The sequence below is a fragment of the Chelmon rostratus genome, chromosome 5, assembly GCF_017976325.1.
Source record: "Chelmon rostratus isolate fCheRos1 chromosome 5, fCheRos1.pri, whole genome shotgun sequence".
In the NCBI taxonomy this organism is placed as follows: domain Eukaryota; kingdom Metazoa; phylum Chordata; class Actinopteri; order Chaetodontiformes; family Chaetodontidae; genus Chelmon; species Chelmon rostratus.
The window spans coordinates 24,973,515-24,991,867 of NC_055662.1; the positions used below are offsets into that span (position 1 = coordinate 24,973,515).

General features: G+C 41.9%; 2 protein-coding genes across 2 annotated transcripts; both read right to left on the bottom strand.

The window, feature by feature from the left end:
* Window positions 1-360: 360 nt before the first annotated feature.
* Window positions 361-4,868, bottom strand: bnip3la (BCL2 interacting protein 3 like a). Its single transcript, XM_041936546.1, has 6 exons — window positions 4,782-4,868; window positions 3,394-3,664; window positions 3,234-3,315; window positions 3,038-3,144; window positions 2,795-2,944; window positions 361-1,908 (listed from the first exon to the last, which is right to left on the bottom strand). Exons 1-6 carry the CDS (start codon window positions 4,831-4,833, stop codon window positions 1,860-1,862), a joined length of 711 nt encoding a protein of 236 aa, XP_041792480.1. The 5' UTR covers window positions 4,834-4,868; the 3' UTR covers window positions 361-1,859.
* Window positions 4,869-6,696: 1,828 nt separating this feature from the next.
* ppp2r2aa (protein phosphatase 2, regulatory subunit B, alpha a) lies at window positions 6,697-16,938 on the bottom strand. The gene is made up of 10 exons (XM_041936921.1): window positions 16,649-16,938; window positions 16,185-16,262; window positions 14,354-14,451; window positions 13,942-14,107; window positions 13,688-13,800; window positions 12,307-12,484; window positions 11,200-11,364; window positions 10,827-10,996; window positions 10,568-10,659; window positions 6,697-10,175 (listed from the first exon to the last, which is right to left on the bottom strand). Exons 1-10 carry the CDS (start codon window positions 16,653-16,655, stop codon window positions 9,896-9,898), a joined length of 1,347 nt encoding a protein of 448 aa, XP_041792855.1. The 5' UTR covers window positions 16,656-16,938; the 3' UTR covers window positions 6,697-9,895.
* Window positions 16,939-18,353: the final 1,415 nt, after the last annotated feature.

The window sequence follows — 18,353 nt, forward strand, 5'->3', positions numbered from 1 at the left end:
GCTACTGACACAAATAAGTACGTAGCATAGCATTTATTTTGGATTATATTAGCATGGTTAGGTGACCACATGAGTTAAGAGATAGTTAGCTGATGTAGAGGTTTTCCTTACTTTAATTTAAAGAGAATAACATGAATTTAGAAAATTAACCTCCATAGACAACACTTTCTATACGTATTTATGTCTCAGCCTCTTTGTGCTGTGTTCAGTAGATTTTACGATGCTCACTGCTGCTCGCTAAACGGCTGTGCAGAAGCCCATAAGGATATGTGCCATTTATTAGCTATTATGACTTGAATAATGCATGAAGGTCTTTGGAGCTCTTTTCACTCCCTTTGTATTTATCTCTCAGCCGCTGTATACAGTACAAACTTTATTCAAATTCCAAAATGCTCTGTATTGCACACTGATCAACTGTACATAAGCCTGTTATGATGACAGTTTTATGAGTTAGTATGAGTTATATAATGCATTAAAGCCTGAATGCATGTTGAGTGCTTTAAAACCAATGACTCTATAATGTCATTCATTTGCAAACACTGACGGAAGAATCATCCAGTCATCCAATCAGCACGCATCAATACACGGAAATCACATGCATTTTCTTCAGGAAATGCTCCTCTAGTTTCTCTGGAAGTTCAACACACACTGTACACTGTTTATTCCATCATATTATGTGAAATGATTGCACAGTGTAGTCTAGATAAAAGTCTGATAACACTCTTAAATGAGGCCCCTGGAAATACCTTCCACTGTGGTGGTTTCTGCCACTGACGCTTCAGCAATTAAACGACAGCAAAAATACATTACGTACACTGCCACAATGCTATATAATAACAATGACATAATATGCATTAATATCAATGTATAAACAAATTATACAATGTCAAAAGGTGTACATGGGGCAGATCACAGCTTAAATTATTTTTCACATCTACATCTTTAAATACCTAAACATACCAGAAAATCAAAAAAACAGTCTAAGATAAATCACCAATGTGCAGTGGTGAAAGATACAAATTTGGCACTTTGCCATTGCTGCTATGTTATGTTTAAGAAGATATGTTGGCAAAAAGAAATAAAAATAGCATATGGCCTGGTAAACTGCCATCTAGCCTAGGTTCCACTATCATAGGTACTCAAGCAACCCCATTGTAAAAATTTGCAGCTACATACGAGATCAATGCATAAGCCTTGAAAAACAACCTTCAAAAAAACAAAGCTTTTAAAAGAAACTCTCGGGAGTCAACATGATACAACTTCTGTTCTCAAAAATGTGTGGAATTTAAAAACAAATCCCACTGTGCAGCATCATTTCTCCCTCCCCCCCACAATAACTGCACCTTGAATGTTTAGCTAAAAAATTAAGGCGATGGGCCTTTCTGTTCCCAGAGCCAATTCAATTTGTCTGTATTGCAGAAATGGCGAACATTTTTGGTTCATACACTCTTCACTCTACTGTGGAGAGATGCAGTTTGGGAAAAGGCCAAATTTCTCATGACATAACATCAAAACAAGTAGAGAAACGTCAACCCTGAAGCCTCTGGACATCAAATCCTTGTCATATATTTTTGAGTTGAACAGGATGACTAATATTCTGCAGCTCTAACAGGGTCTGCTATCTACTGGATTCAAGTTGGTGGCAGCTGCTGGGTACAATGTGTCAAAATGTGATGGAGTGCAACCACATTACATCATGTGTATAACTCGATAGCTACATCTACAATGTGACAGAATTTAATGCTGACTGGAAGAAGAAATGTGGGTGTACAATAGATGCAGAGAGACAGCTTGACTACAGGAGGATGGTTGAGACTCTTAGAGACAGGAGAACATCCAGGCACTGCTTCTTCTTTTTTTCAGTAAGAGCTGGTGGAGGCTGTGGCAATTCTCTTCCCAATGTACACCCTAGAAAACAAATCCAGACAGTGCATGAAGTCAAACCAGAGGAAAGAAATGGGATAACGCGTATAAACATTCTGGAAACAGTGAAAAATGTAAAACCTGCGCTGATGATGCAGTAGTGAAATAAAGCCATCAATCCATATCAATTGAGCAATTAAAATGAAGGTTTGCATTCTCATTAACAGCCAGGCCAGCCCTCTATTTTGACTGTAAAAGGTGTAACTTGCAGGTGACAGGAGCTACTCCTGCAGTCGCTGCTTCCAGCTCTAATCCTAAAGCTGCAGCGTGTGTAGGAAAAGGTTTCCTGTTCAGGTGCAGTTAGTTGTAGAGTGAACCATAGAGCTGCTGAACCATTTCCACCACTTATACTGTTTTAATAATGACACCCACGTCTGAGCAGACAGCCGTCTGATACGTAAATTGCAGTCATCTTCAAAATGTGCGTTTCTATCCACCTGTTTCTAAATGATTTTTCAGTTTGCAGGAGGTGGAAAAGTTGGTGTGTCTTTTAGCATCGTCCATCATTACATTCTCTTCTTCTACAAAGACATAATAGTCCCGGACTGGAGCATTAGCGCCACCCACTGCTTATCTCAATAAACCACCTCTTAATATTCACATAACAGAAGTGGACGGATAAATTTGCATTTCGTTGTGTTGATTTTCTGAAAATTCAGTTAGAATTTCTGCTACTTCTGGATGGAAACCTGGCAATTAACACAGCCCGTCCTGACCCTCTCCTACATGCACACGGTGAGTCACTAAACCACCAAACTGGCAATGGCAAGTAAAAAACATCAGATTGAGAAAATGTAACTTTTTCCGATCCAAAGCCAAGCCGCGCATTTTGCCCCTGCAGGAAGACACAACCACGTGAATTCAGACCTACCCGAGGCCGAGAGCGAGGATGTGTGAGATGAGTAAGGAAGGGATGAAGACTTTGAGGAATTCAGCAGAGAAGATGCCACCTTTCTTCATGACTCCACTCTTTCTCATACTGAGAGATACTGAACGGCGGGGGTGCCTGAAGTGGAACTCCCTGAGAGGAATAATCAATCAATTCAGAAAACAACTGAAGACAACATCCTGAACCACTACTACTGAATCATTCTGGAGGTGAGGGTTTTCTTACTTTGGAGGAACGTTTTCTGGTCTGCTGGACCAATCAGCGACCCAGTCTACTTCTTTGTTGAGCAGGATGTCTTCCTCTCTGTCCTGCTCTGGACCGTCTTCCTCCGACTGTGAATGTGCATGTAAAGCAGGTTTTAGGGTTAAATGAAAAGACTTGAAAAGGGTTTAAACTTTAGGGTCAAAATATGTTGTTTTACCTGACTACCTCTCCGGCTGGGCATCTCCACATCAAAAGTTATCTGACCCTCGTCCTGATCTGGACTTGGTGGCCTGTGAGGACTGAGTTCACATATTGGGATTACACATTTGTAAACACTTAGAGAGCTTTTAAGAGTGTAGAGTGGCCTTTATTCCTACCTATCACAGGAGGAGCTACTTGGGCTGGATTCGTGCTGTGCATCCAGGAGGATCTTTTCCATGTCTCCATTGTGGATGGAGGAGGACGACGGCACGTGCTCTAGTCCTCCAATCAGGGTTTCATCGTTCTCAGGCACCACTTCCAAGGTCTGCAGAGTTTGACTCATGCCAGCATTGGCGTTTATTTGGTCTGCAGCGGGTGTCATTAGCAGGTTGATCTGCGCGCCCTGGGCCCCTGTGTTTCTGTTCAGCTCCAGCTCTACCCAAGAGCCTTGGCAACACAAAGGTCAAGAGGAAGGAAGGGAGGGAAATTAAGCTTGTTGTGTTAAAGGGCAAACAAAACAGCAGAACACACAGAAACACACCCCTGCCTCCTTTCAAATAGAAACAGCTGACCTACATTTCCTGCACCACTGACACTGTGCATTCAGATGAACTGGCTGTGCACCGCATCCAGATAACATTTCTTTGTGCCACACTGCCCCACAAACAGCTTGCACATTTTTTTTTCCAGACAGGCGGGGGTTATGTAATCTCTTACGGGCAGCGGGCTTTGCTGTGTACAGAATGGAAACCTTGTGATAGCATGAGACGCCCCCCCCCCCCCCCCCCCCCCCGTTTTGGACTCGCTGAAAATAAATTAAGATTTGTGTTTCGACGACGCGTTTGCATAACCGAATCACATTTGCAGGCGAGGCTGTCATCAGCGCTGCCCTCATGAGACTGCTTGCATAACTGCGGTGCACAGTGAGACAGTTTGCCCAGACATGTCGCTGTTCCAGCTGTGATGGTGTCACACACAAAAGCGCACGTCCCCCTTCCCTGTGCGAGCTCATCTTCCAGTCTCTAAACTGTTTCTGGATTGAATCGAACACCCCTTGAGCCAGTTTAGCGTCTTTATGAGCTGTTATTCTGCAGGCACTTGAGCTAACATCCTACCATTGTCTTCCTTTACAATGTATATTTACTTAAGATGACTGCTGCTTGTTGAATAAATAGCAAACTCGGCTGCACAAAGAATGACAGTAATATGCGCCGTTATCAGAGAATTTAAAAATAAACAGTCGCGAATAAAAGCGACATTTATTCCGTCTTTTGTCCCAAACTTGTTTTCATTTCGGCCAGTGCCCGCCCAACGCACACTCCCTTACGTGATTGGCTGCCACCCCATCAGTCAAACATTTATCAAAAAGCAATTGGCTATCTCGCGGTGACGTCCTTCAACATCACCCGCCACCCCTCCCAGAAGAAGAGGAAATAGCGCACCAGATGTAACTCTACAATAAAACCTTCATTACGCTAATATTCTGATAAACACGCACACTCGTTAAGAATAACTACAGTAGGCTTTGTAACGTGCAGCACGCAGAGGTGACGGCGTAACGTACCGTGAAGCCCGGGCTCTTCGTTATTGTTCCGTTCAGCTTCAGCGGTGGACATGTTGACTACCCTGTTTTAGCGTTCATCAACATGACACGCACACAAACTACGATGTGCGCAGGCGCGAAATCTGTCCCGAGTCCAGACCACAGATAAGAGGCTAACTACAGGCTCCAGGTCAGGGATGGGCAGCATTTATTTCTTTTTCATGAAGCGCTGTGATGTTGAGTAACAATATTTAGCATCATTTAATAATATATGCAGTGAAAATGAGATGAAGTCCCACAAAGCACATTTGCACTATAATTAGGTCCTGACTGGTTGATGTGCTGGACTGCAGGACCTGGGTGGACCCTGGTTCTATCTGAGCCACCTGAGCCTCTGCAGGGTTTGAGGGCTTATGGTAGTTGTTGTAAGGCTGACCTGTCCCTCACTCTTCAAATAAGCGCTGCGCTGGCTGGATTTAACTATGAATGTGGTGAGGGAGGCTTGGGTGTACAGTATACATGTCCCCTCCTCCACGTCCACAACAGGGTCCTGTTGGTGGACTTTGAATTGGATGTTTTAGAGGGTTTGATTTTTTGTTGGTTTTCAGGAACACACATACATAAATAGGTGTATTTTCACATTATTGCTTATAGACATTAGGTTGTGTGCACATGTGACCTCAGAGTGGTTAAACAGAGGGAGATGGCACCGATGGACCCATCTGCCCTTTAAACCTGTTCCCAAGGCTGGGTATTGACGCCAAAAGGACTGAGGTGGTGGGAGTGTTATAACAGTATATATGCAATGTTTGAAAATTATTTGCTAAGAGTCGAATGGACTTCTAAGTGGTATCTCGCTGTCCCTGAGATCTGAATCTTAGAGAAGTCACTGCGGTCAGAGTGGCAAGAAGAAATGATTTACATAAATAAAATCATTTTAGTGAGAGCAGCAGAGTCTGGAACTACTGAAAATATCTTGAAAGCGCTGCAGAAACTCTGCCTTGCTGATGAAACAGGCCTAAAATAAGGTTGACCATGTTTTTATACACAGCATGTTAGGCTTAAATTGTAATTCAAAACGCATATCCTGATAAAGCTTCTATTTATGTGGTCATGTCACATTTACAACGCATCATTTCAATACAAAAACCATGAAGCAGCTTAGTCATGTCACTCACAATAATTTAGGTTTGAAATTCTTTATTACTTTTCATCTAAATTGTACTTTATTCCATTTGACAAAGATAAACATTGCTGTACAATGAGCCATTTGTAGTTTTTTTCCTCCCAAACAGATCACCCAATCTCTCCTACAATCTTTATTCAAGAGCCTCTTGAAAGAAATAAACAAAAACATACAAATTAATGAAATTCACAAAAATAAAAAGTGCATTTTTGTTTTAGCTCCTGTGATACATTAGACATGTACATAATGCTGCTTCAAGTGGAAAAACCTCATAACTCCAATTCAGACAGTTTCCTGGAGATCTCGCGATCCTTTGTATGCGGGGCAAGTTTCGTTGACCCAAGGTTCATGTTAAAAAACACTTGTAGCGACTTGAATTTCAAAAAGTGTGTGATCTACCTGTAAATAAGGCAGGTTTTAGTAAAGTCCTGATAAGCTGCTTTTTTTGGAAGGTACAAGGTTTTGATCACAGAGCAGCGGTAAAATCCCCTGAGCAGTCTCCTGTCTGGCACGCCAGAGAGTTCAAGAAACATACTTGATTATCTTATTTCTTCTTAATGCTATAAGAAAGGCATTAGGGTTCTTCTGAACGTCTTTGTGGTTTACACCATAGCCTTGAACAATAGCTATGAAGACAATATGAGGGGAGAGTGACAAAGATTACTGGTTAGCTGTTATCTTTTATGAATGTTAGTCACCATTTTTCCAATAATGCTCCGGCACTCGTACAGTCTGCGATGACCATCTCTGCTGTGTCTGCACAGATGGGATGTTTTTTTTTTTGTTTTTAAAAAGGAAACTTGCCACTTCTGAACTACTTCTGTACAGATTTTCAAACATCTTCACATCTTCCAACAGGTCGTTGGATTTAACAGTGCTTCCTTCGAATGAACGACAGGACAGGGCTGATCACTGAGCTCATATTTTGAACGGACGCCGCTCCTCGTTGACTGGCGGCGAGCCGATTGGATCGTCTTTGAGGTGCCACATCATACAGGTTTACATGACATGAGGCAATTAACTTGAACGGCCCTCAAACAATCTCGCATCAGACAATAAAGAAAAGTTGCTTTTCCAAAAGGGTGCAAAATAAAAAAATAAAGAGATTAGCAAAGTCTTTCATTACTAGAGGACATTACCCAGAGCCCTGAGAGTGACGCTCAACAGTAGCTTAACTCCACTGAGTGGAGATGGGTGGTTATTTTGGTGGCATCCAAGTGACTGGAAATCAGTTCTCTAAAGTAGGAGTGATACATCAACTCACATAAATATGATCCAGTGGAACAATAAGACTCCTGCCCTGATGTCACTGTAATAAAATGGAAAACGGAGCGATAATCAACCTGTTTGCTCCAGAAGAGAACTGGCGGCATGTGACTGAAGCATAGTGTAGCAGAGACACAGCAGAGTTCATATCTCGAATCTCAAAAGTCGTCAATAACTGCTTTCATACAACAAACGTCTGCGGGTCAAGTGCTTCACAAAGTCTCCTTTTTAAAATAAAAAAAGTCTGTATTCTCCTGCATCACAGGAGAGAGACATTTCACACAATAATCCAAAACCAGTAACTCTGCCAAGTCATCACCCGACCAGACTAGCTTTAGGAGAACCTGATTGAACAGTTTTAACATTACATGTTGATTAAAATGCCTTTCCCATTTCGACCCACATGGGTGTATTCTTTCACAGCGAGCAAAATGATTCATAAAATAAAACCATGGCACAAAAACAGACTGTTAAGATCTAAATCAACTCAGAATGTGACTCTGAAGCATCCAAATAAGCTTTATATAAACATCAGTTACAGTCAGCCAAATTAAAAAAATAAACTGTTATAGTGCTTATGACTACTGAGGTACTGACACCTGAACATACTTTTCTTTGGACATCCCACGTGAGAAACAAAACACTTCCTCGATGTCACAAAAAGTCTCGAGCTTTTAAAGAAATACCTGCCAGAATTAAAAATGTCCCAAAGTCGTGACAAAAAGGTGACCCCCCAAATCAGGTCACCTCCCATCTACAATCAGTCTGAGACAGACAGCTAAAGAAACTACAGTGATCAGACTGTAATCCTAATGCCTTAATTTATACAAAAATAAATCAGCTATAGTGATTATTCTTATTTTATCAGGTACAGTACAAAACATCATAAAAAAAACCTCTACAAACAGAAACTAGATCCAGAGAGTAAAGCGGTCGATCAATCTGCGACAATGCAACAGGCTTTGTAGGGAAGCTGGCAGCGGCACTCACGATTGGTGCCACCGACCACGAGAGAATGAGGCTACATCACGCCATCACGCCCTTCCACGTGTACACAAGCTTTTGTCCTGAGCTTCATGTGGTGGTCCACCAGTCTGCAGCTTGTCTGCAAGACAGCTTTAAATGAACAGAACTTTGTATAGGACTGGTTACTTTGGCATGATTAGCCCCCATTCAACTCCCAAAACCACAATACCTGACGAATGTGTGCACACGCCATTCTTGCGTCCACGTTAAAGGACGACACTTTGATGTTTTTGGCCAAAAACTAGAAATTACACATACATTACTGCTGACCATTTTCCTACATGTAGCCATTTCAATACACACTGAAAATCAACTCACAGACTTGAATCTGGCTCGAGGAATCCATCTCACCAAACAGAGGGTTCAGGTTTTGGTAATGCAGCTGAGACCAGGGATTGTTTTGAAAACCTGATGCTGAGCTCTCCAGTGTTTCGGTTTTCAGCTTCAGCTCGTCAAAAGCTCCTGCTACTGTATCAGGAAACTCTAACGGATGCTGTTAGAGGACAAATTCACAAGCCTGATTTTAAAAAAAGTTGGGCCGCTGTGTGAAAGAAAGAACACAGAATGTGATAATCTGCTGATGGTTTTGGACATATACTCAACTGAAAACAGGACAAAGACAATATATCCAATGCTTGACTCCCCTGACTTGATTTCTATAGAAATATGATAATTCTGAATTTGAAAAAGAAAAAAAAAGGTGTGGGATGCACAAAAAGAACACCTGCTTGGAACATTCCACAGGTAAACTGTCCAACACTGAGGTTACCTGCTTGCAGCTGCATTACCACCGAACAATTACTTTGACTTAATCAAAGACAACAAAAAGTTCACTGTGATGGAATACGTGTCAAGTCAGTTTCAAGCAAGTCGACTTTCTCACTGTAAAGAAATGAATGTAAACCAGTGGCTGCCTTGAAGTCTGAAATTTGATCTAATAAATATTGGGACGCAGTGAACAACGGTTAGCAGTAATGTACGTTATACACTAAATAGTCCTTTAACAGCATAACCACACTGTACACCAGGAACGAGGTGGTGAGTGAACTTGGCAACTTGACAAATACTTGGGGAAAATACGGAGTGTTGACAGCTTGTATTAGCAGTGTTTCAGGCCTGTACCATGGGAACTGACAGAAAGACGTATAAACAGTAGAAAGAATTTCCTATTCAAACTAATAAAACGTGGCAGCTACAAAAACTCAACAATTGTTAGCTATGACATACAGAAGAATCATGTCACGATGGCACAAAAGAATGATGAAACAAACTAGCCAAATATGTGTATTCAACACATTTCCCTTTGGTTTGGGATGTAGTGGAGTTGCAAATGGTAGTTTGGTGAACGGAGTGCTCCTTATGGAGAAAACCCATGACACTAGATCCCAAATTCTGGGCTCAGATTTACAAATCCTGCGTGTTTATATTTGTAATACACATGGAAAATGTGCTTGTGATGGCCTGCTTAGATGTACTGTATTAATGCCACTGATTGTTGTTGACAGAGTAAGTCTTGTCACATTCAATACTAAAATCACCAAGGGCGGATCAGATCGAGACTTGGGGACTTAGCCAAAGACAGACAGATAGTTTTGTATGTGTGTATCAGAGCAGTGGGACTCAAGCAGAAACTGGGATCTGAGCGGTTTAACGAACACTAGTTCAGTTTTTCCTGGAATATGTACAGATTGTTGGTGGTGGCCACGGCGATTATGTTGTCCAGGGGATGCCAGGCAGTGTGGAGGATCTTCTTGTTAAAGTCCAGACTGTCTACACTGATCTCATCCTTTTTGCGCTTCCCACCCGTGCTTACTTTGCGAGGCTTCAGGACCGATCGAGGCTTACTGTTCTCCCGTGACGCCTCTAGAGTTACATCCTGCCGATAGCCTCTGTCAAACATCCTGAAGAAGTTGTTGTAGGAGCCGGTCATCACAACACTGCAGAGAGACGAGTTACGAGTGAGCGATGGTGGTAATGAAGGACAATTAATCCAAAAGCCACATGTGCTTGCGTTTGCCATGAACCACAACAGGAGCATGTGCAGAATGCCCCTCTGCCACCCAAACCAAATGATGTGCAGCCTTCTGCTCTGCACTGAGCAGATAACGACAGTTATTGATAAGGCCATGGTGAAGGGTTCAGTTGCGTCAAATAAGGGTAAGCCCAGAAAATGTGCATGCATCATTCATACTGAATGTAGGAGAAATTCTAATAGCAGAAGAAAAAAAATCATGACCTTCTCAAATGCAAATTTTGTTCTGTCACAGGTACAACAGTTCTCCAGAAGGCATCTTTTTACCCAGACTGTGCTCATAATATAGCCGCTCACCTGTCGTTCCCATTCCAACAGCACTCAAACTTGTCGAAGATGCAGTCATTCTCATAGAGCGAACACAATTTACTCCTGAGATATTCGTGCACCTGTTTAAAGAAAAGGGCATAAGAGGAGTCATTATTTCATTATTGCTCCAATAAAACACCTCCCTCTTGTGGAGAGACAGTAGTACGACGTCAGGCCTTACAACCTCCAGAAAAGAAACTGATGTTGACAACATTACTCTTGTCTTAGCACGGCAGCAGTTACACACCTGATATGTTTCTACTGGCCGGCTCTCCATGTTGAGATCCCAAATTTTGACGGACAGGTAATCGCGGGTCATCATATAGCGTCCACTGTGGCTGAACTTTACATCAGAGATGGATGAGATGATTTCAGAAAAGAACGAACGGTTGTTTGGATCCTCTGGCTCTTCAAACACTAAAAAAGAAAAAAGATGAAGGTCATTAGTATACCCTGATTGCCAGGCTTTAGGCTCTTGATGTGCATGAAAGCGCCATCTTTCCCCTTAAGTGAGGACACTGATATTTTCTTCAGAAACTGTAACCTATCCTAGTTTCATTGTCTATCATTGGGTTTGTTTATGCATATTCCAGGCACGCCCCATGAATGAATTTGCTTACGTTTGGCGTGCTTGTCGCACAGTGCTGACGCCCTCATGTCACACAGGCGAATGGTGCCCTTGCTGCTGCTGTAGACAAAAGTGTTGCATTGGTTGGGGTGGAACTCTGCTGCTGTGATCACCTCCGTCAACTCCTCCATATTGGCTGGTTTAATGTCAACAATGTCTGAAGAAGTGAGGTTAAGGTCAAAGTGCTAAACAGACATTTGACAACTTAAAAAGAAGTCATTTAGAAAGGCACATATTTCCCTGGTCCCTCAGAAAGGGAGGACACTCAACAGCTCTCTCAACAGAAAGTCACGTGGCCGATGTGCTCAATTCAGGATTAAAACATTGCTTTACACTAATACTACTTTGGGGTCAAACTTGGACATTTAACTTTTTTAAAACTTCAGACTGTTACAGCCTCTATGTGCAGAAGTTGAGAATCCCTTACTTTGGGGACATCTGGTGGTAGCATCAAATATGACACCAATAGACACCAAAGCACAACAATTAATATTTACTAATGTTTGGGCAGCCTTAAAATACAGGTGTCTACTTTAACATATTAAATGGTCATTGATTGATTGACTTACTGACATAACATAGACCAAAAGAAAGGTCCTGATATGTAGCAGGTGTCTGTGTTGTTGCAGCGACCGAGTGATGCACAGTCTGACTGATGTGTGGTGGGCAGGTGGAAAGGATGCATGCGGGGGATCATGATCTGAGAGAGTGAGTCAGAGTTACCTCCAAGCAAAGAACTAAATCAAGCAGGACACACCATGTATTATTTCATGTTGTACGTATACAGAAAGAATTTAACTCCGGCATAGTTATGTGCATGTAAAATGGACTACAGGTTTCCACTTTTTTCTCAAAGTGCACATCAACAAATATGCATTTCTAAAAAACAACAGTTGCTGCTTCGAAACTAAAATGTCCAATCATGAAAAGACATGGGAGATATTTGTAAAAAGTCGTATTTCCCAGTCAAAGTTAGTGGTCCTGCTATGTCACGTTTCTGGTACCAGACACATGATTACAGCCTGTGGGAATATTTAAAAAGAGTCACGTAAAGACCTATGGAAAACAAAGGTTGCATGAAATTAAAACAAAAGGATACTAAAGCTGCGATCAGTGATCTCCAGATTCCAGAGGTTAATACGCAGGTCGTCTGCAGACAGGTAGGTCTCACAGTCACTGTTGACTGAGATGGAGTTGATATGGTAGGTGTGAGCATTTGCAAACACTCGTCTAGGGCTGGCTTCCACCATCAAGTCCATGGGCCTGAATACTGGGACCTGAGGAGAGGAGCAGGCTTAGTATTGCTTTAGCTTCACATTATCCTAATTTTTCAGGATTTTTAAAAGAACTTTTCCAATGAACACAGGACGTCCCAAACTGTTCTTGTAACACTGGTAAAGAGGCAGACAGATGACAGATGTAGGCATCGCAACAAATACTGGTTATCAGATAAGTCGGCCAATTATCTATACGTTTCCATTTTTAACCATTTTACTGGTAGTGTGAAGGGAAAAAAGATTTCACTAATGCTGATGCAAACAGTAGCAGTTAAATGTCTTTTAAAGAGAGAAAGAAGGGCCAAGCCTCTGCATAACAGGCAAGTCAGTTAAACTGAGTCTAAATTTGGAAACTATTCAATAAATATAGATCACTGTTGCCTAAAGTGGAGGATGCATGTGAGCAGGGAGGAAAAGTGCAGTGAAAGTAAACCTGAATTGAATTTTTTCAGAGCTGACTCTTTGGCTTGTATGATATGTCTGCTGAATGTCTGCATGAATCACAAACAACTGAGAAGTCACAGACGGTGCCTTAACGATTGAAGAACAATGGAGAGAAGAAATGAGAATACTTTGTTTCAACTAATTCTAATGGAATTTAATAAGCTTTAAAAAGTGCAACACAATTCATCTCAGTTTTATAAAATAGGCTCAATCAATGCAGACAGAGTGCAGTCAACTGTGTGGGCCTCTACTGTCCATGTGGGGTGGGAAGAGGCTGTCCACACCAACAGAGTACTGAGCTTTCAAGCAACTTGAAAACAAGCTAAATCTATTGCAGTTCTAATTCACTGCCGTGATTTATTCAATTAAAGAATGGATGCAAAGTAAGTACACAATCCCAACTGCACCTTGCAAATCATATATTTGGCATACTAATATATGGTTAATAATAGCATAATTCACAAGTCATACATGTTCATACATCAACTGATTCCATTGAGCGATTTTAATTCCAAAATGAGAACACTTGAGACTGACTCCCTGATTTGTACTTGTTTAATTGAATTGTTTATATAATCAAATTGAAATTTTTAACTTTGTAACTTGTGCTGCCACTTGGCCAGGACGCCCTTGGAAAAGAGATTTTTAATCTCAATGGGCCAAATTTCCTGGTAAAATAAAGGTTTAATAAAAAAAATAATGTTTAATGTGTATAATGTTCAACATTATAAGGAGAATAATAAAGCAATTTATACACACCCGTAGTGTTGTGACAGTATTGAAATCTCTGTATCGCCCATCTTCTTCTTTCAAATTGTAGCCCTCTGGTCTCTTGTCACGCTCACTAATTTTCCAAAGCTTTATGGTTTTGTCTGCCAATGAGGAAGAGCAAAGATCAAGAAAAACTCTTCTCTTCAGTAAGAAACTGTGTAAATTGGGTTACTTGCAGCCAAATATCAGCTCATACCTAAAACAGTGAAACTATTTAAATAAGAATAAAGTGGTTTCCAAACCATTTGTAGACAGCAGGAACTGTGCTGCGTTCTTCTGGGGCAGCCATCGAATCTTGTTGATCTTCTCCTCAATCTCAAGGCTTTTCAGGTAGTCGAACTCAGGCTCGTGGCTCTGGAAGGTGCTGTAAACATTGTATTCTCCTCGACACTGTGGCTGATTCTTGCTCTAAACAATGACAGACCGCAGATCAGTGTCAGTTTAAGTATTGTCACACCAGGAATGCAAGTATGCTGATCCGAAGTGTTTGGTTTTGTTTTGTTTTTCCATTTCTGATGGTGTTTTTGGCAAAAATTCTGAATTCAGTCAAATGTACAACAAGCTTGACCACATTTTGAATATATCAAATGTGAAAAACAGTTAATGCACTCTTTGTACGCATTTACTTTAGTCAGATGAGTCACCAAAACTTACCTCTGGCTCCTGCTGGAAGATGACAACACGACCCCCCTTGTCCCCAGTGGCTAGTAGCTCCCCAGAGTGGTTGAATTCAACAGTAGATATGATGTCAGCTGTCAATAACGTAGTGTGATTAGAACGTCATCAAACGTTGTGGCCTATCGTGCACATTTCGGGTATGTTCAATGCAAAAATATTTTGCAAGGCTTCTCTGGTTGAATAATTTCCTCCCACCGATGCACTTCCAGCAGTGTTAAAAATATTGTGCTTGTGCGCCTGTTTTGTGCACCTACAGTATGAGGGGTGAAAACCATGTCAACCATGGTGAAAGCATAACAGAGCAATGACGTACGTGTGTTATATATATATGCGCGCGCGCGCACACACGCACACACACACACGCGCGCGCACACACACACACACACACACACACACACACACACACACACACACACACACACACACACACACAGCTAGTGCAATTGAACTAAAAGTCTACTCTCTTAGGAAGGGAGAAAAAACTTGCCATGTGCAGCCATTCAGCACTTTTCAAAGACAAGCATTCTCATCAAATTCTACAACACAACAATCAATCCCTGTTTACAGGCTGGCACTATTCTGAGTCAGTGCAATCCTTCATATAGACTGGTGGTGTTGTTCCTCTTTTGACACAGCACACAAGGTGCCTGATACAACCTGACTCCATGCAAATGCTCATGTGAAGCGAAAGAGGGCAGAGTGAAGAAGAGCATTTCTGCAGGAGTCAAAGAAAACGACTTCACTACTGTAGTGTTGAGTTTTCATCTCCCTGCTGCTATGTATTGACACAAGGAGAGGCTCACATTTATACGTGTTCTCAGGCACAGCTTACTGTAAACAACTGTGTAGCCCTTTAGGTACAAATAAGTTCATCATGTACTGTAAACATACGTGTTTTGGGAACTTGTGAATTTAGTCATTGGACAACAGGACAAGGAGAGGTTACAATCCACCGCTGGTCTTTCTGTTCATAACCATCACTTACTCTATCAGCTCTGTTTTTTTGCACTTTATTAGCATGCATTATCCCCATGTACTGTGTAACAATTATAAACGGCACGGCAAGGCTCAGTTCCCTTAAATCACAGGAAACATTCTCACTTACCCCCAGTGGTATCTAACCATGCAGGTAAAACTCAACTCGGAAGTCTCAAAACACAAGACCATCTGCATGGCTAGATACCAACAGAGCAAGTATGTGAAAACATACTTTGCAACAAACCTGATTCTCAGAACGGGAAGGTTTCTTTTCTTTTGACTTGGCCAATCAGACCCTCTGAAAGTAGGACCTTTACACACATTTGAAGTTGAGCCCAAGCAACCTGATTGCTCAACCGAATAAACGCACTGTTTCAATAACTTCCTTCTTGCTTACGAAAGGTCCTTTAGAAGTAAAAACCATGCAACTATCCAATTCTGAAGTGCACTTCACTCCCAAGAATGCAAATATTACTTTACATGCTCTGTAGAAATGCACTCTGAAGATTTGTAAAGGTATTGACTGCTGACATTTTGCAGCAATTATGGCAAAAACAGATGTGCTGTCAGCCTTCCACCAGTTTTACCAGTCTGTACCAGGCCTACTGGACTATCAGCAAGAGTGTGCCACGCTACTGACGCTTTACTCCTGTGCAAACACCTTAATGCTCTAAAATAGCAATCACTCAAAACTTATCATGATCTGCATAGACAGCACAAACAGAACGTGTAGCAGTACCATTGAAGCTAACTTCACAACAAGCATGCACAGGATGCCAATCAGACAGTGCAGGACAGCAACTGTTCATTGACCAGCACATGGACTCACCTTCAGCGACATCATCGTCTATCGCTCCTTTGACTTGGGAAAAGCACCACTGCACATCACTGTTCCCACCACCGGCACCTGCACGAAACACAAACCCAAGTTATACCACACCACCATCAAAGACAACTTTACACGCGTTAGCCCGATGCTAACTTAGCTAAAACCAGTAATACGACAACAAGGGCGCCCGTGACTTGACACAAATTACATATTGTAACTGTCATAGTACATTCCAGGCACAGGAAACAGTTTGAGCACGTTAGCAGTGGAAAACGGTCACTTTCACAGTGTCCGATATTAGCATCATGGAAGTGTATCCTAGCCTGCTAGCTAGCCTGTGCTGGTTAACCACAACAGAGGGACAACCCCATCATCTGTGTGAAACAGGATAGTGTAACTAACGTTAACTGCTGGTAAATACCCAAACCTCTCACACTCTGACAGTCTTTGCACTCTTGTTTTACCTGCCATGGTGAGCGACTCAGACAGAGGGTGTCTCTGTAGCGGGCTCGGGCCCTGGACTGGAGCAGTGCTGACCCGGGTCGGCTGGGTGGTTCTGACCGAGGAGCAGCAGAGGAATAAACCTGGGAGTGCTGTTAGTTACTCCGAAGACGGCACAAGTCCTCGGCCAAGCTGATAGAGACCACACGAATCAGTTTTCAACCAAAGAAAGTGAACCGCAATCCTCAGTACTGAATTTTAGACTTTGCACTCTACTTTGAGATTTCCCTCGCCTCTGCCTCTCCCAGCATTACACTTTCAAAATGGCGCAGCGCGGGCGGCGTTCAGCAGGCATCAAACGGAGAGCGGTGAGGCTGCATCATGCGGTTTTAATCTGTCTGACTGCTGAACCGTCAGCGACGTGGGTCTGTTTCCCCTGTGCCCTGAGACCACACGGTTAACTGATTTATAACGCGTTAAATTTTCAATGAAAAATAATAATACGTTTTTAGAAAACCCGGTAAATGGTTTAAACCCCGCCCATGAGGATTGTTTCTGTGACTAAAATCCAACTAACCCGCGCACGCAGGGTTTTTGGCTTCACGGCAAAAGTGAACTTACTGATGACAATTTTAGTTTAGATTCAAGTAGCAACTAAATATAATTGAAATATCATTCATGATGTGTATAATAGTTATGCAACAACAAATAATGAATTATTTTGGGGTGCTGCTCCTGACATGTTTAAACATATTATATAAAATCAAAAAAACTTCCGGTGGCACCTGCAACTGCCTCTGCTCTCCGACCGGATCTGCTGCACTTTCTTGCACCTGCTGCCGGACATCAGCTCTGGAGGATGTCACTCTGAAAGCTTTGCTGCATAGTTGTTAAAAGTGAGTGACAAACTAACTGTTCCACCAGGGCCGGATATACCTGCCGCAGGGCAAGAGTTAGCGGTGGCCCCTATAGGCCTTTGTCACAACAGACATTTTGACTTGTCATAACAGAGGGAGTTCAGGTGTGACTAATAACATTAGTATGCCTCTGTTCTATTCAGGTGTCACTCTAAGCCATGACAGTGCGGCAGAGGCAGCATGCATAAAGAAGGACCCTGCAAATTGCATCAGGTGAATGGAATTCAGCCATCATTCCTCTTATTTTTTATACCTGTGTTTTTCCCACTGTAACATGTCAAAATGTGTTCTGTGTCCATGAAAACGGCCTGTTAACATATGCATCCCTTCTGTACACTGTATGTGTGCATCATTTCGTTTTTTGTAAAAATAAATAAATAAAAAATAGGCTTTTTATGCATTTTATGAGATAGCACCAGCAGATAGATAACGGGAAAGAAGGAAGATAGAGTGATGCAACAAAGGTCACAAGTGGGGACATTGCTTTTCATGGTTGCATCTCAACCCCTAAATCACTGTGGCACTAACGCTTCTGGTAATTTCACTAATCACAAATTTATTTAGGAATTTGCACAAATTAAATAGAATTTAAATTAAAATAATGAAGGCTTTACAACTAGATTTTAACTCTACAAGACAGAGTAACAAGATGGGTAATAATGCAGGCGCTGCCTCAAGGCCCAAATAATTTGTTTACATTATGCTTTAATATAGTTGCCAGCAAAATGTAGAATTTGTGAAATTACCCCAAAAGGAATTGCCATACAGTAAACCTGGAGCATTCAGGCCCTCGGGGAGGCTGGAGCCCCCA